Genomic DNA, 26,776 nt, shown 5'->3' on the forward strand with positions numbered 1-26,776 from the left:
TTGGCAAGGGATGCAAAGAAAAACAGCAAAGAGTTCTTTACTTAGGTAAACTCTAGAAGGAAAGGGATGAATCAAATTAGTCCACTTGATATCGATGGGTCAACTGTTGATCCTGCTCAGGTAGCTAACAAACTAAATGAATATTTTGCATCAAGGGGGTTATTCAGCGAGGGGAAAGCCAGAGGTGTATTCAATTCTGGTAGTAAGCTAGAGAATCTTGTAATAACTGAGAGTAAAGTGGAGGAGAAATTGTTGAAGATAAACACAAGAAAAACACCTGGGGTGGATGGCATATATCCAGTTATATTAAAGGAGGCAGCAAAGGAAGTAAGCAAACCCTTAGCCATAATTATGAGAGCTTCCTTGGACTCAGGGGAGGTACCCATGGACTGGGGATGTGCAAATGTGACCGCAATTCAGTATTGGGTCCATTATTGTTTTCTGTATTTATAAATGATATCGATGATGGTATATCAAGCTTAATGTCCAAGTTTCCAGACGATACGAAGGTTGGCAGGATTGTCAAGGACACTACTGACACTATGCTGCTGCAACAGGATCTGGAAAGGTTGAGCAGATGGGCTCAGAGGTGACAAATGAAGTTTAACATTGACAAATATAAAGTACTACATATGGGAAACAGCAACCCCAGAGCAACGTATCAACTCTGTGGTACTACACTGACAGTGGTAGAGAATGAAATGGACCTGGGGGTGGTTGTGCAGGCAGATATGAAGTTCTCTGAGCAGTGCAGAGGGACTACAAGAGTAGCTCATGGTGTATTGTCAATGATATATAGGAATTTTTCTAGCAGGGATAAGGAGATGATTATTCCCTTGTATAAGGCAATGATCAGGCGACACCTAGAGTACTGTATACAGGCTTGGAGGCCTCATTTCAAGGTGGATGTAGAGCTGCTGGAACGAGTACAGAGAAGGGCAACAAGATTAGTGAATGGAACAAAGGGGTGCTCTTACGAATAAAGGCTTAAGTTTTGCAAATTACAGTGTCTGAAGACTAGGCACCAGCAAGGTGATCTGATAGAGGTGTATAAAGCCTTGAATGGTTTTAGCATGCTCAATGCTGATGGGATTCTTCCTCTTGCTCAGAATAATCACCTGAGAGGGCATAAATTCAAATTGAGGAAAGAAAGATGTAGGATAGATGTGCGGAAATTTGCCTTTAGCCAGCGGGTGGTTTGTTGGTGGAACAGACTTCCATCCCTTGTCGTGGAAGTTGATAGCCTAAATAAGTTTAAGGCTCAGCTGGACAAGTATTTCGAACGAACAGAGGGATGAAGTGGAAGTGGTTATTTTTTATTTTTTTTTTTTTGGTTGATGCTGCATAAGCTTGCTTTCTTGCATCAAATGCCTCTACTAATGCTAATGCTAAGAAGAAGAAGAAAAGAATGAATCAGATTTTACCCTTCCATTATGGGTGAGAAAAAGTCTTAGGTAACTCAGCTGATGTTGCTGATAAATTCAATAGGTACCTCAGATTGATCTTTATAGATGAAAGTCCCTTCATAATTAGAAGAACCAGTGAAACTGAACAGTATGAAATTAGCATTAATGAAATTACAGAAATTGTGGAAATGTTTTTGGGGTTAAAGTCAAGTAAGCCTCCTAGAGTTGATGGCATGAATACCCATATCTAGTAATTATGAGGGAGGCAAAGAAGGAGTGCACTGATCCATTAAGATTACAGGTAGTTCCCGACTATACGAGTTAATTCGCTACTAGTGTGTGCTTGAAAAGCAAGAAAACTCTTAAATTGGGAATTTATTTCCCATAGAAATATTGCTAAAAATAGGGGTTACATTTTCAACAATGAAATTTGGCCATAATAATGTTAAATAAAGGTCAGCAAAACAATAGTTTATGCTTAAACAATGATTTAATTATCCAAAGAAATGAAAACATTGATTTAAAAATCAAGCAAATTATAATAATAAAGAAATTATTTATGTCATATAAATGTTAAAGATTGTTCTTCATCATCATCATCGACTCGGCACTCGTTGGCTTGGCACTCGATGGTTCCACTCATTGTTGACTCGGCACTTGTTGTTGGTTTGTTGGAAGCACAAGGAGTTGTTGTCTTCGGAAATGCTATAATGGTCATTTGTTTCAGACAGTCTTCTCTTTTTATAAATTTCATGATAGCACATGCATAATCATTTTTTAAATCTGTAACAGCTTTTCTAGTGCGCTCGAAATTTGAATCTTGTGATTCATAAATATTAATTGCTTTTTCTGTTTTGAAAAGCTTCATCAAGCCCCTTGAGAGTGAAGGAATGAAGAGGTTATTATTGTTATTTGGTTTTTAGGAGCATTAGCAACTAAGGCCATATTGCTCCGGGATATGCGGTGGTCATTCCCTGACCTTTCCGCATCCTCCATATTTGGTGGTGATGGCCTCGAATCCCAGTCTAATCAAGAAGCGTGTGCTATGCACTGCTGCTCTTTCCCACCTGGCTATGGAGGCGTCAGAACGAAGAGGAGTTTCAGCTGTTAAATCTTCTTCCTCAGCTTCACATTTTGTCATTTCAAGGTCTTCATTTGTGAGCTCTCCATTGTATCTTTGAAGCAAATCAGTGATGCGAGCTGTAGAAACCTCAAGCTGCAATTGGTTAGCAATATTAACAACTGCTTTGTTTCATTTTATACAATCTCTGCTGGTTCTTGAAATCCTACAAACATCAATAAATTGAGGACAGTTCATTCCAAAACAACCTTCATGTTCTTCTCTGTAATTTTGTCCCAGACTTGTTTTATTATTTTGATTGCATCTAAAATATGGAATTCTTTCCAAAATTCTTTAAGAATTGAACCTCTCTCCTTATCTCTGCCTGAACAAACAAATGCATGCACAGTAGTAGCACAATAATACACAGTAGTATTGTATAGCTACACGCATGAAATGCCATATTTATGATTGTGTAGCAGCATTTATTTATTGCAATTAATGTTCATATTTTCAATTTTGTTGATACTTGAAAAAAAAAAAAAAAAAAAAACTTGTAAACCCGGGAACTAGTAAAGCAAAAACTTGCAAAGAGGGGAACTGCCTGTAATTATGAGGTTATTGCTGAACTCAAGAGATATTCCTTTCGGTTAGCAAAGTGCCAATACAACAAAAATGGATAAAGGTAGTTCTAACAGCAAAGTGGATAACTGCAGACCAATCAGTCTGGCTTTGGCAGCAGTAGTAGGGAAACTCATAGAGACAAATAGATCCTGTGGTCCAGCAAAAGCTAGAGGGCTTTCCCGGACTGCACAATAAAAAAAATAATAATAATAAAAAAGGTCCCCGCTTCAAAATCCGGGACCATCAGGAATTTAGAGATGCCAGATTTTAGAGTTACATCTAGTGGTTGAGCAGTTCTGGAGAAGCACATTTCAATGAATGTTAACATTAACAACCGAACATATTTACATCTGTAAATGTTTATATTGACAAAAAAAGATAGTAATAATAGTAGTGATAAAAACATAAATAATAGCTCAATTTGTTAAATATGAACAAATAACAATAAACATTAACTAATCTTCTTTAGGAATAATTATTACAATGAGGCAATATTTATCAGTTTGCATGACATTTTGCTTATAATAATGTACTGTGGACAAATACAATCAATAACAACCAGCAGCTCAAGGTAATTCATTTGGCCTTCTTATCCAAGGCATTAATACAGAATGGCAAACAAGGTGACCTTGAGCCGCCTAGAGTTGATGGCATGAATACCCATATCTAGTTCTGAGCTGCTATTCATGGGAATGGATTAATGACAGATTAAAGGAAACATTTTTCTAGCTGTACACAGTGGGCATTTTCGATCTCCCTTTGTTCTCACCTATCCTAAGGTGATGTTAAATTCACCAGATCATGCTATGTGGTCTCAGAGAAATTAAGATTTTTGCATGACAACTCTGTTCATTCATCTGCTTTTGAGGCCAACAGGATTTAAACTACACTGCTAATGCAATGGTCCTAATTCTGACAGCAAAACAAACTTGCCTATATCACAGGTTACTCACTAAAAGTTTAACATGTTATTTGATTAAAATATTGCTACAAGAGTCTGTTTTAGAACTAACCAATTGTTCATCAGATAGCAGGTGGTTACGTGTGATGACACTGAGATAAAACAGTTTTATCAATCACTCACAGCTTTGAAAACTCCCATTTCATATACTGCATTACAGCTCACATCAAACAACTTCTTTGCAACAGTTTTTGTCTGTGCATTGTCACCACAGCCCACCTATTACCTGATGAGGGACTAATCCTAAAACAGGTCATCGTAGCAGCCTTTTCTTTTAAGAAAATGGCTGATCATCTTTTTGAAAATAGTGCAATACTACAATACTGCACTACTTTGAAACTTGGTTGCAATGTCGAGTTTGTTCTATTGTTTTAAGTGATTAAGACCACTGCAATGTTTAAGCAGTTTAAACTGTTTCTGCAGTCAGCAGGATCTATGGAACAAAATACTACTGCAGCATCTTATAAAGATATTAGTGTCATCCTATTTTGCATGGATTCTTAAAGACCAGTTAGTTTAACTTCTGTTCCGGGTAAAATAATGGAGTCACTGGTTAAAGATGCATTGCAGGATCATCTAGACAAGACTGCAGCAATAATTCAAACACAGCATGGGTTTGTTAAGGGAAAGTCTTGTCTGACAAATTTGATTGGTTATTATGATGTGGTCACAAAGGAACTGGATGCAAAAAATAATTTTGATATCATATACTTGGATTTCAGGAAAGCTTTTGACACTGTTGCGCATGGAAGACTGCTGTACAAATTGGAGCAGAATGGTATTAAGGGTAAGTTGCTACAATGGATAAAAGGATGGTTAAGTGGGAGAAGACAGAGGGTGGTAATCAATGGGTGCTGCTCTTCGTGGACTAATGTTATTAGTGGAGTCCCACAGGGTTCGGTGTTGGGTCCACTGTTGTTTTGTGTATTTATCAATGATATTGATGAAGGTATATCAGGCTTAATGTCGAAGTTTGCAGATGACACAAAGGTTGGCAGGGTTGTTAATGACAGTAATGGCAGTGTGCTACTGCAACAGGATCTAGATAATTTGGGCAGATGGGCTAAGAAGTGGCAACTGAAGTTCAACCTTGACAAATGCAAAGTACTGCATATGGGTAGAAGTAACCCCAGAGAAACGTACCAACTGTGTGGTACTACACTTAAGGTGGTAGAAAATGAAAAAGACCTGGGAGTAATTGTGCAGTCAGATATGAAGTTTTCTGAGCAATGTAGACAGGCTGCTAGGGCAGGTCATGGGGTTTTGTCAATGATATATAGGAATTTTGCTAGCAGGGAAAAGGAGGTGATTGTCCCTCTGTACCAATGGTCAGGCCACGCCTTGCGTACATGTCTGGAGGCCTCATTTTAGGAAGGATGTAGATTTGCTTGAGCGTGTACAGAGAAGAGCAACACGATTGGTGAGGGGAATGAAGGGATTCTCTTACCAAGAGAGGCTTAAGTTCTGCAAATTGCAGTGGCTGGAGACTAGGCACCTGCGCGGTGATCTGATTGAGGTCTATAAGGCCTTGAATGGGTTGAGCACGCTGAATTCTGATGGGATCCTTCCACTTGTTCAGATTACGAACCTACAGGGACATAAGTTCAAATTAAGAAAGGACAGATGTAGAAAAGATGTGCGGAAATTTGCCTTTAGCCAGCGGGTGGTTAATTGCTGGAACAAACTTCCATCTGTCGTTGTGGAAGTTGATAGGTTAAATAAATTTAAGGAGGAACTGGACAGGCATTTGGAGGGAATGGTGTGATTTTTTTTTTTTTTTGGCTGATGCTGCATAAGCTCCTACACTTGCTTTCTTGCATCATGTGCCACTACTACTACTACAATTTTGATCTGTGATAGAACTGCTGAATTGCTTTGTTAATATTTTAAGATTTTAAAATGTTCACTTTTTTTTTTTTAATTTTTTTTTATGCGCTCATTTGACAGTATTCCAGACACTTTTCTTATAATAATGTACTGTGGCTGATTGATTAAATGCTCGATTTTACTGGGATAATAATAATAAATAAAAAACATTAAAAATAATAACAAACAGTATAAAATAACAATAAAAAAAAGAAAGAAAATAAGCTATCTATGTGTTTCCTTCCCCACCTACACAAGGAAGGAAAGCCAGTTAATTTTCAATCCAAAGCTGTCAGCCTAAAACTATCCACACAAATAACTCATTCCAGCAATTAATAATACCAGTCTTTCATCCTAATTGATAATTTTAATCTATGGCCACCAATTCTGAATCATTTATAACCAAAAATTTTGCCTTCACTCACTCAAAAAGGCCAAACAGTCACAGGGGCATATTACATGGACCTTGTGAGGTGTTTGCATGAAAATATCAAAGACAAATGCCAAGGAAACCTCAGCACAGGAGTCTTGTTCCACCAGAATAATGTGCCTACACACACACACACACACACACACACACACACACCAGTGTCACCACCATGGCTTCACTGCATGAGCTCAGCATTGAAATCTTGGACCATCACCCACATTCACGAAAACCTAGCACAATCAGACTTTCACCTACAGTGGCGGACAACAAAACTGCATCACTTGTGAATTTTGCAAATAATGTGTTTTGTGCTGCATTGTGAGTTGCAGAAATGTTCAAAATGCATTTGTTAGATGGAATATATATCTCTGTGAATGAAATCCAATAAAAAGACTCCACCTAATATACCTAATTGCCATAAATATCTTCCTAAAGGGTAAAATCCATAATTAATGGAAATATGAGAAATCATGACAACCAAACACACATTTTATTGCATTTACATGTACAAACTGAAATGACAAGTTAACGTAATAGTATTATGGACTGTAAATCAGCAAAATAAGTCCTCAATATTTTGTTTTTGGTCCCCGAGCTGCAATTACAGATTTGCAACAATCTAAGATACAATAGAGCTAATCAACTTCTGGCTATATCATTGCCCAAGTTCAGTTCATTGTACCAGAATGCTTACAATGCTCTCCTGCAGCTGAATCTTACTTGTTGGCTTCATCTGAGCAATTTTACACGACATTATTTATCAGCAATTTTCAATAGGGTTCAAATCTTGACTGTTGCCGGGCCAGTCCAACACCGTAAAGCCAGCATTTCTGAGGTATGACTGCACCTTAAGGATGAAAAACAAGGGAAAACATTGGTGTTAGCATGTTTTAAGCCTTGTGAGAAAAGAAAGACAAACTCATCATTAAATCTAAATAGCATTAAACTTACCAACTTTGCTGTGTGGCAAGGATTAGAGTCATGCTGAAACATTTATAATTATTATACTTGTTTAACTTGAGTCGGTGCATTTTTGGCTGCAGTAAAGGGATAAGTATTTTTGATAGTTTTGCCTCTGCGTTAATTAATATACTACAATGTGTTTTACAAAGACATTAAATAGGTTCATTAGTGTTCATTAGCTTCTAATTTTGAACTAAACTAGTGATTTTTGGAAGTTACGACTCCTAGTGTTGGCACCAATATTGTTGAGCTAACCGCCATATTGAACTGATAAGAAATAGTGTAACATATATATCTCGAACTGATAGTATAAGCTACAATGCAAAACTAGATAACATAATACAAAGCACTGTATTAGGAATCTGTTAGCTTAGTATAGTATTATCAATTAATCAAAAATATTTATTAATCTTATTAAACGTAATGAGCAATGAGTTTAATTTCATTGTAAATTAAACTTTATTTAAATGGACATTTATGGTTTGTGTTCTTTTTCTCACACACACACACACAAACTCTCATTCATTCTTCTGGTTTTCATTTCATTTATTTGACTCTTGCTTTCTGCACTGCACACTCTGAGAACCTCAACTTACTGTTATGCTTCAGTTGTGGTGCAGGCCCAGCTGCAGGTTTTTTGCAGTCCAAGAGAGAATGCAGTGACAGTGTTTGTGTTGTTAGTAAATGTTTGTTAGTATATATAAAGTAATGTAAGTTATTATTAACTTTGCATTCTCTCAGCCAATTACATTTGCTCTTCCACTCATTCAATCACTTTCCCTCATACTGAGTCACTTTTTCTTTCATCAAAACTGACATTTATTCCCTTTTACCATAATTCTTATTTCACTCTTTTACTCAGTGTCCAACCTATTCATTCTGTCTTTCATTCTCATTCATTCTCTTGCTACTAGCTTACTGATATTTTTCAGCTAATCTGCTTCCTTGGCTACCTGTACATGTCCCTCCCCTACATGGTTACTTATTTGGTGAGGTGCCCCAAGTTCAGACACATGGCAGGGTAGTCCTGCGGGGTATCCAGGTCAATCCGATTTTGTCATGTCACCTATTCTCCAGGGTTAAGACCTTGCATTTTTGTTACATTAAAATATACCTACCACTTTTCTGACCATCCTGAAGGATTTACACCTCATGCTGATAATTAACCACTTTCCCAATCCTCATATAATCTAATCATATTCACAGTACACCTAAACATGAACTTCAAGTGTACTGTGAAGTATATCTAAAATTCACAGAATACCTTTTACTATGTACACCTTTTAGTGTTAATAACATTTTTTACCACTGAACTCAATAGAATTTTATCTAATCTCATAGCAGATGAAGGTGTCTCGATCTAAGTTTTATAAACCACTGTAGTCCGCCCTTTCAAAGACATAGTCATTAGTATCATATAAATATATGAGCATGTTATTGTAACAGTAAATTCATCAGTATATATGAAGCTCATCAGTATCATTTATACCTGGGGTGGCCAACGAGTCGATTGCGGATTTAATTTCGGTCAATCACAACGAATTTTAAATATACAGTCATCCCTCGATTTGTGTAAGGAAATTTTTGAGATGGTAGATCGTGGCACCTTTTGAAGGAAAAAAGTAGATCGCATCACAAATTAAGTTGGCCACTCCTGATATATAGGAGTGGCCAACTTAATGAATGTGTTGTGAATCGATACATCACTGCCTCTCTATAAATTTTTGTTTTGACTAACAATTATATTCTTCTCAGACATTTTGGATTTGCTTTGTAATACTGAAGATTGAAAAGCGCAATTTGGCACATCAAATAAAGGTGAGACTAGGAGGACATTTTGTTCATAGGTACTTGCGCATGTATACACATATGCACATACACCGGTGTTCAAAGAAAGTGCATCACCTAGGAATTTCTAACCCTTTTTCACCATGGTATGTTACATTAATGACTAGCATCACAAACAGAAATATAAACAAAAGATATTTATTAATAGTTAAGGCAAAGCTAAGTAATATTTGACAGGTGTTCTCAAAATATTCCAAAATGAGCATTTGCAACCTTTATATAACAGTTTTCGTAAACACAACAATTATCACTGAAATGTTATCAGAAGCCCTCAATTTGTTTCAGTTTATCATTCTAAATGGAAAACAAAATGAAAGGTTCGCCAGGTGCAAACTAATATTTAGTTCAACTGCCTCTGGCCCTGATGACAGCAGCACACCATCGAGGCATTGACAAGATCAATTTCTGAAGAAAATCAACATATAGTTTGTAGTTCCAAATACGAATTAATGCTTCCTCAAGTTCACGAAGTGTCTTTGGTTTCTTTCTGGCAACTGCAGATTCCACACGATGCCAACAGTTCGCTATATGTTTCAGGTCCGGGCTGTTTCCTGGCCAGCTAACAGTTGCAATGGACCGTTTTCCATTTTTTTCACCTGTAACAAATGCAAGCACATTACTGTTGAACCTCTAATGCAGAAACGAAGCGAAAGTAACTACAGAAGGGCTTACTTACACTTTTCGCCCGATGACAAGGAGTGGAGTCCTCCTGAAAGGATCAATTATTTGGCAGGTTGAAATGGTCTCTAATGGTTGGCAGCAATTTGCCTTCCAATATAGCCAGGTTCCACTGGCATTTACGGAACCTTTTATATACTGCAGGTGCCCTACTCCACGATACAAAATGCACCCCCATATCATTTGGCTGGTAGGAAACTTCACTGTAGATACCATATAATCTGGATGGTATTCTTCACCACATCTACGGTGAATTGTTTGTCTCCCATCAGAGCCATGCAGGTTGAATTTCTTCTCATCTGAGAAAATAAAAATACGCTGCTCGGGGGTCCATTTGACATGCTCCTTACACCAAATTAATCGGGCCTTTTTCATTTTGTGTGAGGAGGGGCTTCTTAGGACGACAGGCTACAACTCCATTTTTGAAGAGACTTTATGTTCTTCCCATTCTCTTTTCGGCTCAGACAAAGAAGCTTTAAGGTTTTTAAGACTTAAGTGCTTCAAAATGCAGTCCTGTTTTGGTGTAGAGACTCTTTTGCATCCGGTTCCTTTTTTACTATCAGCAGAACCAGTATTCTTGAGTTCGGAAAGAAATCCGAAACACCCTTCGGAAAGAAGGGTGACACAAGTAATTACAGACTAGTTAGTTTAACTTCTGTTCCGGGTAAAATAATGGAGTCACTGGCTAAAGATGCATTGCAGGATCATCTAGACAAGATTGCAGTAATAATTCAGATACAGCATGGATTTGTTAAGGGAAAGTCTTGTCTGACAAATTTCAAAGGATATTATGATGTGGTTACAAAATGAACTGGATGCAAAAAATTATTTTGATATCATATATTTGGATTTCAGGAAAGCTTTTGAAACTGTTGCGCATGGAAGACTATTGTACAAATTGGAGCAGAATGGTATTAAGGGTAAGTTGCTACAATGGATAAAAGGATGGTTAAGTGGGAGAAGACGGAGGGTGGCAATCAATGGGTGCTGCTCTGCGTGGACTAATGTTATTAGTGGAGTCCCACAGGGTTCGGTGTTGGGTCCACTGTTGTTTTGTATATTTATCAATGATATTGATGAAGGTATATCAGGCTTAATGTTGAAGTTTGCAGACGATACAAAGGTTGGCATGGTTGTTAATGACAGAAATGGCAGTGTGCTACTGTAACAGGATCTAGATAATTTGGGCAGATGGGCTAAGAAGTGGCAACTGAAGTTTAACCTTGAGAAATGCAAAGTACTGCATATGGGTAGAAGTAACCCCAGAGAAACATACCAACTGTGTGGTACTACACTTAAGGTGGTAGAAAATGAAAAAGATCTGGGAGTAATTGTGCAGTCAGATATGAAGTTTTCTGAGCAATGCAGACAGGCTGCCAGGGCAGATCATGGGGTTTTGTCAAGGGAAAGTAGGAATGATATATAGGAATTTTGCTAGCAGGGAAAAGGAGGTGATTGTCCCTCTGTATAAGGCAATGGTCAGGCCACGCCTTGAGTAGTGAGTACAGGTCTGGAGGCCACATTTTAGGAAGGATGTAGATTTGCTTGAGTGTATACAGAGAAGGGCAAAAAGATTGGTGAGGGGAATGAAGGGATCCTCTTACCAAGAGAGGCTTAAGTTCTGCAAATTGCAGTGTCTTGAGACTAGGCACCTGCGCGGTGATCTGATTGAGGTGTATAAGGCCTTGAGTGGGTTGAACACGGTGAATTCCGATGGGATCCTTGCACTTATTCAGATTACGAACCTAAAGGGGCATAAATTCAAATTAATAAAGGACAGGTGTAGAATAGATGTGCGGAAATTTGCCTTTAGCTAGCGGGTGGTTAATTGCTGGAACAAACTTCCATGTGCCGTTGTGGAAGTTGATAGGTTAAATAAATTTAAGGAGGAACTGGACAGGTATTTGGAGGGAATGGTGTGTTTTTTTTTTTTTTTTTTTGGTTGATGCTGCATAACCTCATACACTTACTTTCTTGCATCACATGCTACTACTACTACTACTACAAAACAGCGTTCAGGTGCTATATTGAAGGTGGAACATGTTATTGTTCTTGTTGTTTGGTTTTTAATAGCAATAGCAACTAAGGCCATATTTTTCCGGGTATATGCAGTGGTCATTCCCTGGCCCTTCCGCATCCTCCGTATTTGGTGGTCATGGGCTCGAACCCCAGTCTAATCAAGAAGCGTGTGCTACGCACTGCTGCTCCTGCTCACCAGGCTACAAAGGTGCCCTCGAAGATGGAAAACAGCTGTTAATAATCTGCATGGATGGAAAATCCGATTCAGAAAAGAGTGCCCTTGTTATTTATAAAACAACAAGTATTTATTTATAAATATAAATAAATACAAGTATTTATTTATATTTATTATGGATATGTGCAGCCAACTCCAACCCAAGTTTGTGGCAAGCAAGGGTGGTTTAATAGGTGTTCAAGGATCGTGCTGGTTTCCAAAATATTAAAGAATGCGATGAAATTTGTATCTTTGTTCAATTCAAGCAAGAGTTCTTGATCACCTAAAATCAGAATTCTGTCTGAATCATCCACACTTGAATCATTAAGTATCAATTGATGGTACTTCTCAGGAATGTCAAAATTTATTGTTGCTGGATTAGGCAAATGACCATCTTTTCTGTGATTGAGAAGATTTTTTGCAAAGGATGATTGTTTGGGCAAATGGGCCAATACGCCATTACTCAACTCGGACAACATATTACCCATCACATTACGAGGAGTAGAACTGACTACTGTCATGTATTGCCTCACTTTGCTTCTAGTAATGTTGGCTTCTGCTTTTTGAGGACAGGAATTATGACAATGTTCGGTTAGTTGTTGTACTATATTTCCATCTTTTGTCTTCATAACTGAATGACAATTGAGGGTGCAGCAGGTAGAGATCCCCCAGTTTCCAATAAGAATATGGAATCATCATGATAGAGCTCTTGAACATCATGATACAGCCTAAAACTACAAACTGCTGTGAGTGATTTCACAACGCACTTACCGTATTTCCCCATGTATAAAATGCACTTTTTTCAGAAAAATTTGGGGTCTAAAAACTGGGTGTGTCTTATACAGTGGCTGTAGATTTTTTTTTACTTGCATTTCCCGCTTTTTCGCGCTTGTTGTCTTTGCGCTCATTGTTTCGCACTTGTTACTGGTATATTAGGTTACGCTTTGCCACATTCTGCCCAGAAATAGCTCAGTGCTAAATTCAAGTTAAAAGTGATCCAGTTTGCAAAAGTGAATGGAAATTGTGCTGCTGAACGTAAGTTGGTCCTCCTCCTCCAACTGAGAAAACAATCTGAGACTGGCTACGGGAAGAAGAAACCCTACTGAAAACGCCATGGGAGGCAAGTCAGTAAAATGGCCTGATTTAGAGAGGGAATTGAAGATATGGATTGTAGAGCAAACGTCGATTGGAATTCCTGTGTCCACAAAGATGGTTCAGCATGAGGCAAGAAGAATTGCTGACGAAAACAAAGTTACTGATTTCAGAGGACACAATTGGTGCTTCAGGTTCATGAAATGGAATGGACTAAGCATGCGTACACGCACCAGACTTGCCCAAAAGATGCCTGAAAGCTATGAGCAGAAAAGTCCCTGATTTTCAAACGCAAAACAATGGCAAAAGACATTCCTCGAGGAGTGATTATCCACGTTTATGAGAAGGGTTGGATAGATCAGGATTGGATGAAGATCTGGTTTGAGAAAGTTTGGAGCAGGAGACCAGGTGGGCTCTTACGCAAACCTGCCCTATTGGTGCTTGATAAGTTCAGGGCACATGTAACAAAAAATACAAAGAAGATTGCTGCAGAGCAAAAAGCAAAACTTGCTGTCATACCTGGAGGCTTGACATCCCAGCTCCAACCACTTATTGTCAGCATTAACAAACCTTTCAAAGCTGCCATGAGAGACGAATGGAACCAATGGATGAAGTATTATGGGGACAAATTGACACCAGCAGGAAGAGTGAAGAAACCAACTATAGGAGAAGTTTGTACCTGGGTGAAAAGATCCTGGGATAATATCAAGATTGAGATCGTTGTCAAGTCATTTAAGAAGTGTGGCATTTCAAATGCCATAGATGGAACTGAGGACGAGGCAATATATGACGACAGTGATTCGTCATCAGACACAGATGAGGACAAGCTAATGGATGGGAGTTTTGACAATGATGAGTTGTATGAATTTTATGATGAATAAAACTTGATTTCAATAACTTTATGTAATTTTTTTTTTTTTTTTTTCAAATTTTGAGTCCCATGGTGCGTCTTATACATGGGGAAATACGGTAATTTCCTATTCCACTGCAGTCATCCTAGCATATGGTTTTTGTTTGATGGACTGAAGAGGGATCTGGCTTGCCACAGACTGATACTGGCTAATGCATAAACAGGTCATCTAGAGGTGAAAAAGAGAAGATGACACACTGCATGACTTGGTTGCCACTTTTGTGCAGAAATATGAGCAGGTAGTAGACAAACTGAAATACTTGCAGAGATTGGATAACTTACAGTAATTTTAATAGAATTTGAAAATTCTATTCAAATCCTTGACAAATAAAAACACTGAAATATGTCTGAATTAGTTGTTTGTTGATAAAAAACAAAAAAGTGTTGACTGTTCGCTTGTAAGACAGAGAAAAAATAATTTATTTTTATAAATAAAATAAAAGGCTTTAGATGCAATAAAACGAGAGCATTTTATTTCCAGTAATTTCCCTTACAAATATTCTACTTTATATTAAATCAAAAGTTATATTAAAATACATCATATAGAAGTAGAAATAAAATATATAAATTCAACATTTTGTTGCATTTTGAAGCATGAAATAATTTTTTTTTGTAAACTAAAAATAATGCGAGCATTCTTCCGTGTGGGTATTTTTCATGTGAGCATTTATGACACTGGGTTTTTTTTTTGTGCAGAATTTATATAAGTTTTTGTAAGGAAATTGAAATTGAATAGAAAAGCATACAAATTTTGAGATCAACTAGTTAAAATATACCTCAGCAATCCTATACTATCAAAAATACTCCCTCATATCTGTGCTACATTCCCTTTATTCCCAGTGTGGATCAAAATCATGTATTTTCATTCCATGAGGTATTCTGTGTTGGATTTTACAGACAGAAGTTAATATTACTTCTTATTCAGTACGTAAAAAATCAAAAATACATGAATAAAAATTAATAAAAACAGCATTTAGTCACTGACATCATAAAGCAACTTTGGTAACTTACTTTTAAGAGAAAATGTTTTTTAAAAAAAAATTAATTAGCAGAACGAATAAGAAAACTATTAAAGGAAACTTACTTTCATTCCATTTTCTAAATTGTCTTTAATTTTTAAAAGGGCAGCAATTTGTGATGACATGTCTGATGATTTTTGAACCTGTTCTTCAACAACAGATTTTTCACTTTCTATAGCATGCAACTTTTCCTGAACATCCTATAATTAGAGTATATACATACAAATTTATGCATATAGTATAAATATATTAAATCCAAAATTAGAGTTTTGATCTTCCAGATATATATGGAATAATAATAACTGAGTTTCATGAATGGCAATGAAAGTGAGATAAATGGTAGCACAGTTTCATCAATGTACCTAAATAATATAACTACCACACCAGAAAAAAAAGACAAGAAAATTTTCTCACTGAAATTCTTCGACAAACAGAAATACATCTTTCTTCCTTCTTTCCATGAAACTGTCTTTTGCCTAATTATTCCTGATTTTAATGGCAATCTCACTGCTTCCAATCTGAGTTAGACAATTGCACAACTCATCACAACAAGATTATCGTAGAATAAAATTATTCTATGATAACCATAGAATGATTATTAATTTCCCTCATGAGAGATAATAATTATGAGGAAAAAATAATATTTAAACAAAAAGCTTAAAATTTGTGGTGCTTTCATCCAGAGAAAACTTTAATACACAACATACTAAGAGGATGTATTTCTAGCCTCTGTACATATAAATATAGAATTATTATGATTTAAAGTGCATCGCTGAGGGCCTCTAGACGAAAATTAGCATTAGCATTAGTAGAGGCATTTGATGCAAGAAAGCAAGCTTATGCAGCATCAGCCAAAAAAAAAAAAAAAAAACCCACTTCCACTTCACCCCTCTGTTCGTTCAAAATACCTGTCCAGCTGAGCCTTAAACTTATTTAGGCTGTCAACCTCCACCACAAGGGATGGAAGTCTGTTCCACCAACCAACAACCCGCTGGCTAAAGGCAAATTTCCACACGTCTATCCTACATCTGTCTTTCCTCAATTTGAATTTATGCCCTCTCAGGTGATTTTTCTGAGCTAGAGGAAGAATCCCATCAGCATTGAGCATGCTTAAACCATTCAAGGCTTTATACACCTCTATCAGATCACCTCGCTGGTGCCTTGTCTCCAGACACTGTAATTTGCAAAACTTAAGCCTTTCTTCGTAAGAGCATCCCTTTGTTCCATTCACTAATCTTGTTGCCCTTCTCTGTACTCGTTCCAGCAGCTCTACATCCTTCTTGAAATGAGGCCTCCAGACCTGTATACAGTACTCTAGGTGTGGCCTGACCATTGCCTTATACAATGGAATAATCACCTCCTTATCCCTGCTGGAAAAATTCCTGTATATCATTGACAATACTCCATGAGCTACTCTTGCAGCCCGTCTGCACTGCTCAGAGAACTTCATATCTGCCTGCACAACCACCCCCAAGTCCCTTTCATTCTCTACCACTGTCAGTGTAGTACCACAGAGTTGATACGTTGCTCTGGGGTTGCTGTTTCCCATGTGTAGTACTTTACATTTGTCAATGTTAAACTTCATTTGCCACCTCTCAGCCCATCTGCTCAACCTTTCCAGATCCTGTTGCAGCAGCATAGTGTCAGTAGTGTCCTTGACAACCCTGCCAACCTTTGTATCATCTGCAAACTTGGACATTAGGCTTGATATACCATCATCAATATCATTTATAAATACAGAAAACAATAATGGACCCAACACTGAGCCCTGAGGGACTCCACTAATAACATTAGTCCACGATGAGCAGTGTCCATTGATTACCACTCTCTGTCTTCTCCCCCTCAACCACCCCTTTATCCATAGCAGCAATTTGCCTCCAATGTCACACTGCTCCAATTTTTGTAGCAGTCTTCCATGTGCAACAGTATCAAAAGCCTTTCTAAGATCCAAGTATATAATATCAAAGTTATTCCCTGCATCCAGTTCTTTTGTGACTGCATCATAGTATCCAATCACGTTGGTCAGGCAAGACTTCCCCTTAACAAAACCATGCTGTGTCTGAGCTATAACTGAAGTCTTGTCTAAATGATCCTGCAGTGCTTCTTTAACCAGTGCCTCCATTAATTTTCCTGGAACAGAAGTTAAGCTCACAGGTCTATAATTACTTGTGTCAGCCTTTGATCCTCCTTTGTGAATTGGGGTCACATTTGCACATTTCCAGTCTATGGGTACCTCCCCTGAGTCCAAGGAAGCTCTCATAATTATGGCTAAGGGTTTGCTTACTTCCTTTGCTGCCTCCTTTAATATAACTGGATAGATCCCATCCACCCCGGGTGCCTTTCTTGTGTTTATCTTCAACAGTTTCTCCCCCACTTTACTCCCAGTTATTTCAAGATTCTGTAGCTTACTGCTAGAGTTGAATACACCTCTGGCATTCCCCTCGCTGCATAACTCCTCATGTGTGAATGTCGATGCAAAATATTCATTTAGTTTGTTAGCTACCTGAGCAGGATCATCAACACCTGACCCATCAATATCAAGTGGACCAATCTGATTCATCCCCTTCCTTCTAGAGTTTACATAAGTAAAGAACTCTTTGCTGTTTTTCTTTGCATCCCTTGCCAAGGATTTCTCGTAATCTGCCTTCGCCTGCCTAACCTCCTTTGTAACATGGTTGCATATCAACTTGTATCTATCATAGGCTTCTATGTCATGTGTTAATTTGTATGTATCCCATGCATTTTTCTTCTCTGCCATATGCCTCATTAGTTCATCTGACATCCATTTTGGCCTAAACCTTGAACAATATTTCTTAGTTGGTATGTAAAGCCCAGTAGCTTCCAAGATAAGTTCTTTGAATGCTTCCCATTTTGAATTTGCTGTTGGTAACATCATCAGTTGGTCCCACTGTATAGAATTTAAATACTGTCTCAGTCCATCGTAGTCGCCTTTACGGAAGCAATAACCCTTCCCTTTACCCCTAATGGTAGTTACCTCTTTGAGTAAATCCCACTTCAGCACACTGTGATCACTGCCACCTAGTGGTTCATTTATCTGCAGATTCTTAATGCATGAAGAATCACTGCTGATAATCAAATCAAGAGTATTACTCCCTCTAGTTGCCTCCCGAACATGCTGATGTAGAAAACAATCATCCAATAAATCCACAAAAGCCCTGCTAGTGTGTGAGTAACCAGCCCCCAAATTCCAGTCAATATCTGGGAAATTAAAATCTCCCATTATAAGACACTCTGATTTACTGGCCCACTCTATTTCCCTGTACAGTTCCTTATTATACTCATCAGAGTCATTAGGCCTATAGCACACTCCTACTCTCAATTTTGATCTCCCAATGTTTATGTCACACCAAACTGACTCCACACTGCACTGTCCAGCGATGTCGACTGGCTTCACTTCCTTGGTTTTTATGTGTTTCTTAACTAATAGCATAACCCCTCCTCCCTTCCTATCCTGTCTATCCTTTCTGTAGACGTTGTACTCCCCAAATTGCAGTTCTGCATCCCTTATATCTGTGTGACACCACGTCTCTGATGGGCGCCTCCGTAGCCAGGTGGGAAGGAGCAGCAGTGCATAGCACACGCTTCTTGATTAGACCGGGGTTCGAGCCCGTCGCCACCAAATATGAAGGATGCGGAAAGGTCAGGGAATGACCACCGCATATCCCGGAGCAATATGGCCTTAGTTGCTAATGCTCCTAAACAACAAAAAAAAAAAACAAAAAAAAAACGTCTCTGATATCCCAACAATATCTGCCTTCGATGTTTTGAGCAATACCTCAAATTCATCAAATTTATTTACTAAACTCCTAGCATTGGTGTACACGCAAGTATACCTGCACCTGTTTCTATTCTTAGCTACCCTAACACAACCCATGTGTTTACTTGTACCGCACTGGCTCCCAGCAGTCTCTGAAATACCATGCATCTTGTTTTTCAGGCTTCTGCTCATTCTAATAGAAGCAGTGCAAGAATCTCTTTCACCTCTGCCAGTGGCTACTGTCAATCTATTGGTCTTTGTCTCCCCCCAAGCTAGCAGTTTTCCGACCCACCTAACACTGCCTCGATAGCATCAGCAAATATTCTTGCACCCTTTCTATTTAAGTGTATCCCATCCCTGTAGAAGCAATCTCAAAAATGGTTAATCACATCACACAGAGATGAAGTTTAGAGCAGAAAACAGTTAGGTGGTGATGAAAAGAATGATATAAAGAGAATTCTACAAAGTAACACCTGGGGAAAAGATAGTACTGCACAGAATTATTTTTTTACACACTGTGATATTATACAGTTGTGCCCATTTCAGTTTAAAAATAAAAGTATTTTATCTGCATGCCATAATGAGGAAAGTAACTAGCTTCTGAGTACACTATTGATGAGACTACTGATGTGATTAGAGTGCAGGGAATAATCTGCATTTGTCCACTAATGGCAGTGCCTTCCTACACAAATTTCTAAAATTTTATTGTTTAACTCCAACTGATCCTGAGACAGTTGAATTTTGCTCTTAGGTTCCTTGGAACAACTGGCCTTGGACTGCTTGTGAAGCAACAAAACATGCTTCCAAATTGAATGGTAATATCAACAGCCACAATTATTGAGGTGGGACCATTACATCCATACATGTTTTCAACTACATTCCTCCACAAGTTACAGCATAATCCTGTAAATAACATAGAATTTTCACTGCTATATTAATTACGGAACCCTCTTGCTTTTAGAAGATCCAACCACATGTGTACTATGACTGACGAACTACTGATCTAGTATTATATCCAACCTTCAAATCATTAGCTGTTTGGATAAAGTAGTTTTCACAATGCACTACTGCATATAGCTCACCCAGTAATGTAGCTGTTTTGTAACATAACATGTTTTTCCAAGATTACACAATTTAATAAAGTGTTCCAGGACAGCACTATAGTAAGACCGCTGCCGAAAACACACTCTGCTTCTCAGCCCAGTAACTTCCATCCAATTTCCTCTGCATCATGCCTATTAAAGCTCTTTAAGAAATCTTGTCTAAGAACATTAACCATCCAAATTATGCCACAACAGCTACAGCACATCCACTATGCTACCCAGTCAAGATCCACTGCTACAAATCTAGTCACCACCACTACCAAGATCCTTGAAGCATTTGAGCACCGTTCAGAAATCACTGTTATGTATATCGACATCCAGGCAGCATTTGATTCCGTATCCGTTCATGCACTGGCAAGGCTACTACGTGAGTATTACCTCATTGGTGGAGATGTGCTCTGGTTTATTCAGACAATGCTGGAGAACAGGACCATTATTGTTCGCGATGGCAATCTGCGTTATAGCAGGACTATTACAGCTGGAGTCCCACAAGGCGGGGTCCTGTCCAGAATCTTGTTCTCAGCTGTTCTCATGCCTTTGTGACAGGCCGAATTGACATCCTCACCTTTGCCGATGATATAAAACTGTTTACTCCCATCAGCCCTGAAGACACTGCTGAATATATCAATACCTTAATCCTTCAAAAAATCCGGAACCTTGAGGCCTTCCTCTCCGGTTTCTGTGACTTCAAATAAATCCTGAGAAGTCATAACAGTTGACTTTCTCTCTCAAACGGAGCCCAACAATCGTACAACCCATTTTAACAGGATGCGCAATTTCTACCATCCAACAACATACAGATCTGGGCGTTATTTTTGATCAAAAGCTCTCCTTTCTACCACACATAGACAACTTGCAAATAAAGTTCTGTCGACTACGGTGGATGATTAAACAACAACTAATACACATCCATGACCAGGCTGTTGGGTGCAGATATATTAAGACACGTGTTTATCCAGTCATACTCTATGGCGCCGAAGTCTGGACTTCAACTACTATGACCCATCTTAGACGGATTTTCACGGGGGAATTCTGGCTACTGAAGTGGGCCATGTGGAAATTTCGGCTTCCCCCCCCCCCCCTACACCAAGGACCACCCAGATGGCGGCAGCTCTCAACATGAGATGTATTCCTGCCATCATTCATGAGAGAAGACTCTTTTTTGCCATCAAAATAATGGTAGGTATTATTTCAGTACCACATTTCTGGGCTGACTGCAGATGTTATGTTATGTTATTTTTGGTATTTAGGAGCATTAGCAACTAAGGCCATATTCCTCCGGGGATATGCGGTGGTCATTCCCTGACCTTTCCGCATCCTCCGTATTTGGTGGTCATGGGCTCAAACCCCGGTCTAATCAAGAAGCATGTGTTACGCACTGCTGCTCCTGCCCACCTGGCTACAGAGGCGCCTCGCTAACTGCAGATGGAGGATCCCGGTCCCAAGCCTTAGGGCTAATCCAATCCTACAGGCCATTCCAAACCAGTTAAAGCTAACTGATCGGTTCCTACCCGTGCAAATACTGCAAGACATACAGTCCTTTGACGGTGACCTCTACAAATTCGCAGTCAACTTCCTTCCCAGGACGACATCAGAGGACACTAGAACCTGTTCCCGGAGACCTATTCATCACTGCCTTGAATCCATCATCCCAGTGTTCAAACCGTTCAGGAATCATAATGTTTTTTTTTTTTTTTTGTTTATTATGTTGTGTGATTTCTTTTTTAATGTTTTTTTTTTTTTTTTGTTTATTATGTTGTGTGATTTCTTTTATGTAAACCCCTGGCTTGTAGCAGTGAAGGGAGTTGTATATAGCAATATGCTTTCTGTATATAATAAAGAGTTCTTCTTCTTCTTCACTAAAATCCTAGCAGATGTAAAAGACAATGATAGGGCATACAGGTTAAGTTCTGAAAGCAATATTATTAATTACAATGAAGTTTTATAATTTCTGCATATTGATGATATCAGCAAACCTCGCGCTAAAAAACAGTTTGATGAACATTAATGTCTATTATAAGTGCTGGCTTCAACTGGAATAACTTAAGACTTTTACAAATTATCGTCCAAGTTTGCAGTCCAAGAATGTTGGCAGGGTTGTTAATGACAGTATGCTGCTGCAACAGGATCTAGAAAAGTTGAGCAGGTTGGCTGAGAGGTGGCAACTGAAGTTTAACATTGAGAAATGTAAAGTATGCATATGGGAAGCAGTAACCCCAGAGTCAAGTATCAACTGTGTGGTACTACACTGATAGTGGTAGAGAGTTAAAAGGACTTGGGGGTAATTGTGGAGGGAGACAAAGTTTTTTGAGCAGTGCAGATGGTCTGCAAGAGTAGCTCATGATGTCTTGTCAATGATATACAGGAATTTTTCTACCAGGGATAAGGAGGTGATTATCCCCTTGTATAAGGCAATGGTCAGGCCACACTTTCACTACCATATACAGGTCTAGAGGCCTCATTTTAAGAAGGATGTAGAGCTGTTGGAACGAGTACAGAGAAGGGCAACAAGATTAGTGAATGGAACAAAGGGTTGCTCTTACGAAGAAAGGCTTAAGTTTTGCAAATTAGTGTCTGGAGACTAGGCACCTACGAGGTGATCTGATTGAGGTGTATAAAGCCTTGAATGGTTTGAGCATACTCAATGACGATGGGATTCTTCCTGTTATTCAGAATAATTGCCTGAGAGGGCATAAATTCAAATTGAGGAAAGACAGTTGTAGGATAGGTTTGCCTTTAGCCAGCAGGTGGCTGATTGCTGGAACAAACTTCCATCTGTCATTGTAGAATTTGATAGCTTAAATAGATCCAAGGCAGAACTAGACAAACATTTGGAGAGAGCAGATGGGTGAAACAAGAAGGAAGAGTGTGCTTTTTTTTTTGGTCCAAGTCTGCAGACGATACGAAGGTTTGATTTGATTTGATTTTGATTTTATTGGCGCAAAAACGACTAAAGTTATACTGCGCCAAGAAAATATTAAAATATCAACAAAGATAAATTCTGGTAACCTTTAAAAAGGTTACCACATCAAATTGTTATTTATACATATATATATATATATATATATATATATAAGGCAGTATAAGTTTAAAAGTAAGTGATCCAATTTATATATGTGTATATATTTTAATGGCTTATAAAAACTTAAAAAATGCTGACACGTGGTCGTTGTCTGAAAAAATTTGACTGAGTGTATAAGGCTCAGTCGGATGAGTAAAAGCGGTAAAATATATATTGCGAAAATGGGTAAAATTAACGCAATCTATTAAAATATGCTTTATTGATAAAATGGTGTCGCAAGGCTCGCACATAGGAGGGTCATCTGCCCTCAGCAGAAACGAATGTGTCAGATGACTGTGTCTATGCGGAGTCGAGCAAGAACAACTTCCTCGCTCCGATTCCTCTGCAGACTGGACTGCCAAGTTTCTATTACAGGCTATATTTGATATGATTTATTTGTTCTCTCTCTCTATGCCATAGTTCTTGCCATTTGGAATCTATCTTGTTGCGTATTATTTGCCTGTAGTCTGTATAGGGGACTGACAGGCAACGATTATTAGTGGATGTTGCTGATTTGGCTGCAGTGTCAGCCAAATCATTTCCCTTTATCCCAATGTGACTAGGAATCCAGCAGAAGCGGATATCAAACTTGTATTCATGAAGAGAATGTATCTTCTGCTGAACCCGAGAGAGAACTGGATGAGAGTTGTGTCTCAAAGATAATAAAGCCTGTAATACACTCAAAGAATCAGAATATATTATTGACCTTTGGCATTGACAAGTTCGAATGTGATCCAAGGCTAGCTCTATAGCATGCAGCTCTGCAGTGTATATGCTGGATTCAGGAAGAATCTGCTGAGATATTATAGTGTCCGGAAAGACAACAGCAGATCCTATGCATGATTCAGACTTCGAGCCGTCTGTGTAAACCGGCAGGAAGTCAGTGCTCAGCTCGGTGTGCAGAATACAGCTGCTGGTAGACAGATGATGGAGTCTCAGATTTATCCATTTCTTAAGGGAAAAGTCGCATGATGGGGTATGAGCATGCCAGGGTGGAAGAGTTTCTTTTGTTGTTTGTGCAACCTTGTCTACCATGATGTTAAACTCTGAGTAGCTCTTGGACACGAATACCAAAAGGTTGGTTGGCAGTCTGACGGATATTGTACAGGTTTTCCCAACATGACTCAAAAACAGATGTCCACGTAGGATGGTCTGGCAGGGATTTCAACAATACGAAGGTCGTCTGCAGTGTGACATTAAGGGCAAATTGATTGAGAGAAGACAGAGAGTGGTTATCAACTGATGATACTCTTCATGGACCAATGTTATTAGTGACGTCCTGCAGGGTTTAGTGCCAGGCCCATTGTTTAATATATTTACTATGATATTGTGAAAGGTATATCAAGTTTAATGTCAAAATTTGAAGTTGATAGTTGATACAAAGGTTGGCAGAGTGGTTAATGACAGTAATCAAGGTATGCAATGCAACAATATCTATAAAAGGCAGATTGGCTAAGAAATGGTAACTGATGTTTAACATTGACATATGTACGTATGCATATGGGTAATAGTAGTAATCCCAGATTAATGTATTAACTGTGTGGTACATTAATAACTCAGGGTGGAGGAAAATGAAAAGACGTGTAATTGTACAGTCAGATATGAAATTCTCTGAGCAGTACAGACAAGCTGCCAGGACAGTTCATGCTGCCCAATATAGTTCAAGAAGGTTTTCGTGAAAGACAATATTGTAACTATATTCTTCTCCTTTAAAATGGCATTGAAGCAGAAAGTGAATGAAGATGGTGAAAGAATAAAGCAGCCAGTGAGTACTTTCATTTAAAGTTACTGTGTTGACACTTCCAAATGTGGCCTGTTATTGGAGACACCTCCAAATGTGGATGCCATTCATGACCTGATTGTGCAACACTGCAGAATAACAATGAAGCAGATTGAGAACATCTCCATGCATGAGCTCACAATATACTGTGGTCAATGTTTTAGGAATGAAGATTTCTTCGAGTTGGGTCCCCTAAAGTACTGAATGCAGACCAGAAGCGGGAAAGAATGAGGTGCTGTCATGAGATTCTGAAAGTTGTGGAAGTGCTATATCACTATGGATGAAACACAGTACACCATTTTGACCCTGAAACAAAAAAAAAAAAAACAGTAGAAGCATCCCTCTTCTCACCCTCCTAAAAAGTTTAGAGTACTGAAGTTGGCTGGAAAAGTCATGGCATCTGTCTTCTGGGATGCAGAATGAGTGATAACAGTTGATTTCCTGGAATGAGGTGTCACTATCAATGCTGAGTATTATTTTATCCTATTGAGATGTTTCCAAGAGGAATTGACGTTTAAGAGTTGAGGGAAATTGGCCAAATGAGTCATCTTGCATCAAGACAATGCATCAACGCACATAGCATTTGTGACTCAAGCAAAATCGTGTGACTATGGGTTTGAGCTATTACAGCATCCATGCTGCTCACCAGTTTTGGCTCTATTGGACTATTTCCAAATCCAAAAAAAAAAAAGACTTGAAAGGACAGAAATTTGACAGTAACAATGCTGTGAGGGATGCAGTCAACAACTGGTTTAAGTCAAAATCAGGTTGAGCAGGTTACAAAAGCTAGTGGATCATGCAAGAAAGTGTGTTGACCTTAAAGGGTGGTGGGGTGAGGACGATATTGAAAACTAAGAGGTTTTCATAACTTTCAAAATTCTTTCTTTCTATGAGAGACTAGATTTTATCCTGCAGCACTTTAAGCATTTCAATTAGCTTATGCAGTGGCTAATTTAGATCTCTTTGTTATTTTTATTTCCCTGGAGCCTGACAAATATATTGCACATGCGTGAGTGTTTTTAGCCATTCATGGTTGAAAAGAGTCATATCTGTCATGTTCGATTCATTTCTGCATTGTCCTGCTATATAGTGATTAGCTGCTTTATCATTCTTTCAACAACTAATAAAGAGCATATCACTCTGAAAGATATTAGGGTGTATTATTTTTTATGTATTTTATGCTCTTAATCGTTATATTTTAAATATATTTTATTTCCATAATTTTAATAAAGTTCTTTAATTATTCAGCTTCAATGGTTGCAGCAAGATTTAATAATTTTCTTGAATACCCACCACTACTTTTTTAAATACTGATCTCCAGGTAATTCTTTAGTAGAGAGAAGAGAGATTAGTTAACTTGAAACTCTCTAAAACCCAGTCCAATTTCATTTCTCACAAAAAATTTTGCTGTTCCCGCATTTATCTTCAAAACTCAGATTTCCAGACACAATCACATATCTTTATTAGAAACAGCTCTGATTTCTAACTTTTCTTGACATTAATATATTACAAATACAACTTTCACTGCATTAAGGAAAAACTAGGTTCTGTTTTTCTATCAGCATTCTTTTTCTTCTAAATAGTTTACTGACCTTGTGCAAATCTATAAATTGATTTTGTATGTTGTAATGTTTATAAGAACAACTCAATAAACCTCTAAAACTCTATCCAAAAGAGGGGAAATCAGATAATTAACCTCCCCAATCCCCCACACCACTCCATCACACAGATTTCGGTTTCTGCTGCACTTTTTCTGCAGATATTTTCCACGTTCACTATTGTGAATCATCATCTGCAATTCCAACACAGCCTTCTAAAATCAGCCTGAATACATATACCTCAACCAATCAATGCCCATTAAATTCAACTCCAAACTCACAAAATTTCGTTTTTTTATTCCTCATTATCTCTTCTATTTCTGTTCTTTGGAACAGCCCTCACTCACATTCCATCATATTTATATT

At 38.2% G+C, this 26,776-nt stretch overlaps 1 protein-coding gene across 1 annotated transcript in view; it reads right to left on the reverse strand.

The window, feature by feature from the left end:
* LOC150085164 (huntingtin-interacting protein 1-like) overlaps nucleotides 1-26,776 on the reverse strand; it is a 637,041-nt gene that overhangs the window by 333,502 nt on the left and 276,763 nt on the right. The window contains exon 18 of the mRNA XM_090373855.1: nucleotides 15,156-15,290. Coding sequence (XP_090229981.1) covers nucleotides 15,156-15,290 — 135 coding nt within the window. The remainder of the gene's footprint in view (nucleotides 1-15,155; nucleotides 15,291-26,776) is intronic.

This window comes from Mastigoproctus giganteus, chromosome 5 (assembly GCF_048544385.1).
Source record: "Mastigoproctus giganteus isolate SK-2022 chromosome 5, ASM4854438v1, whole genome shotgun sequence".
In the NCBI taxonomy this organism is placed as follows: domain Eukaryota; kingdom Metazoa; phylum Arthropoda; class Arachnida; order Uropygi; family Thelyphonidae; genus Mastigoproctus; species Mastigoproctus giganteus.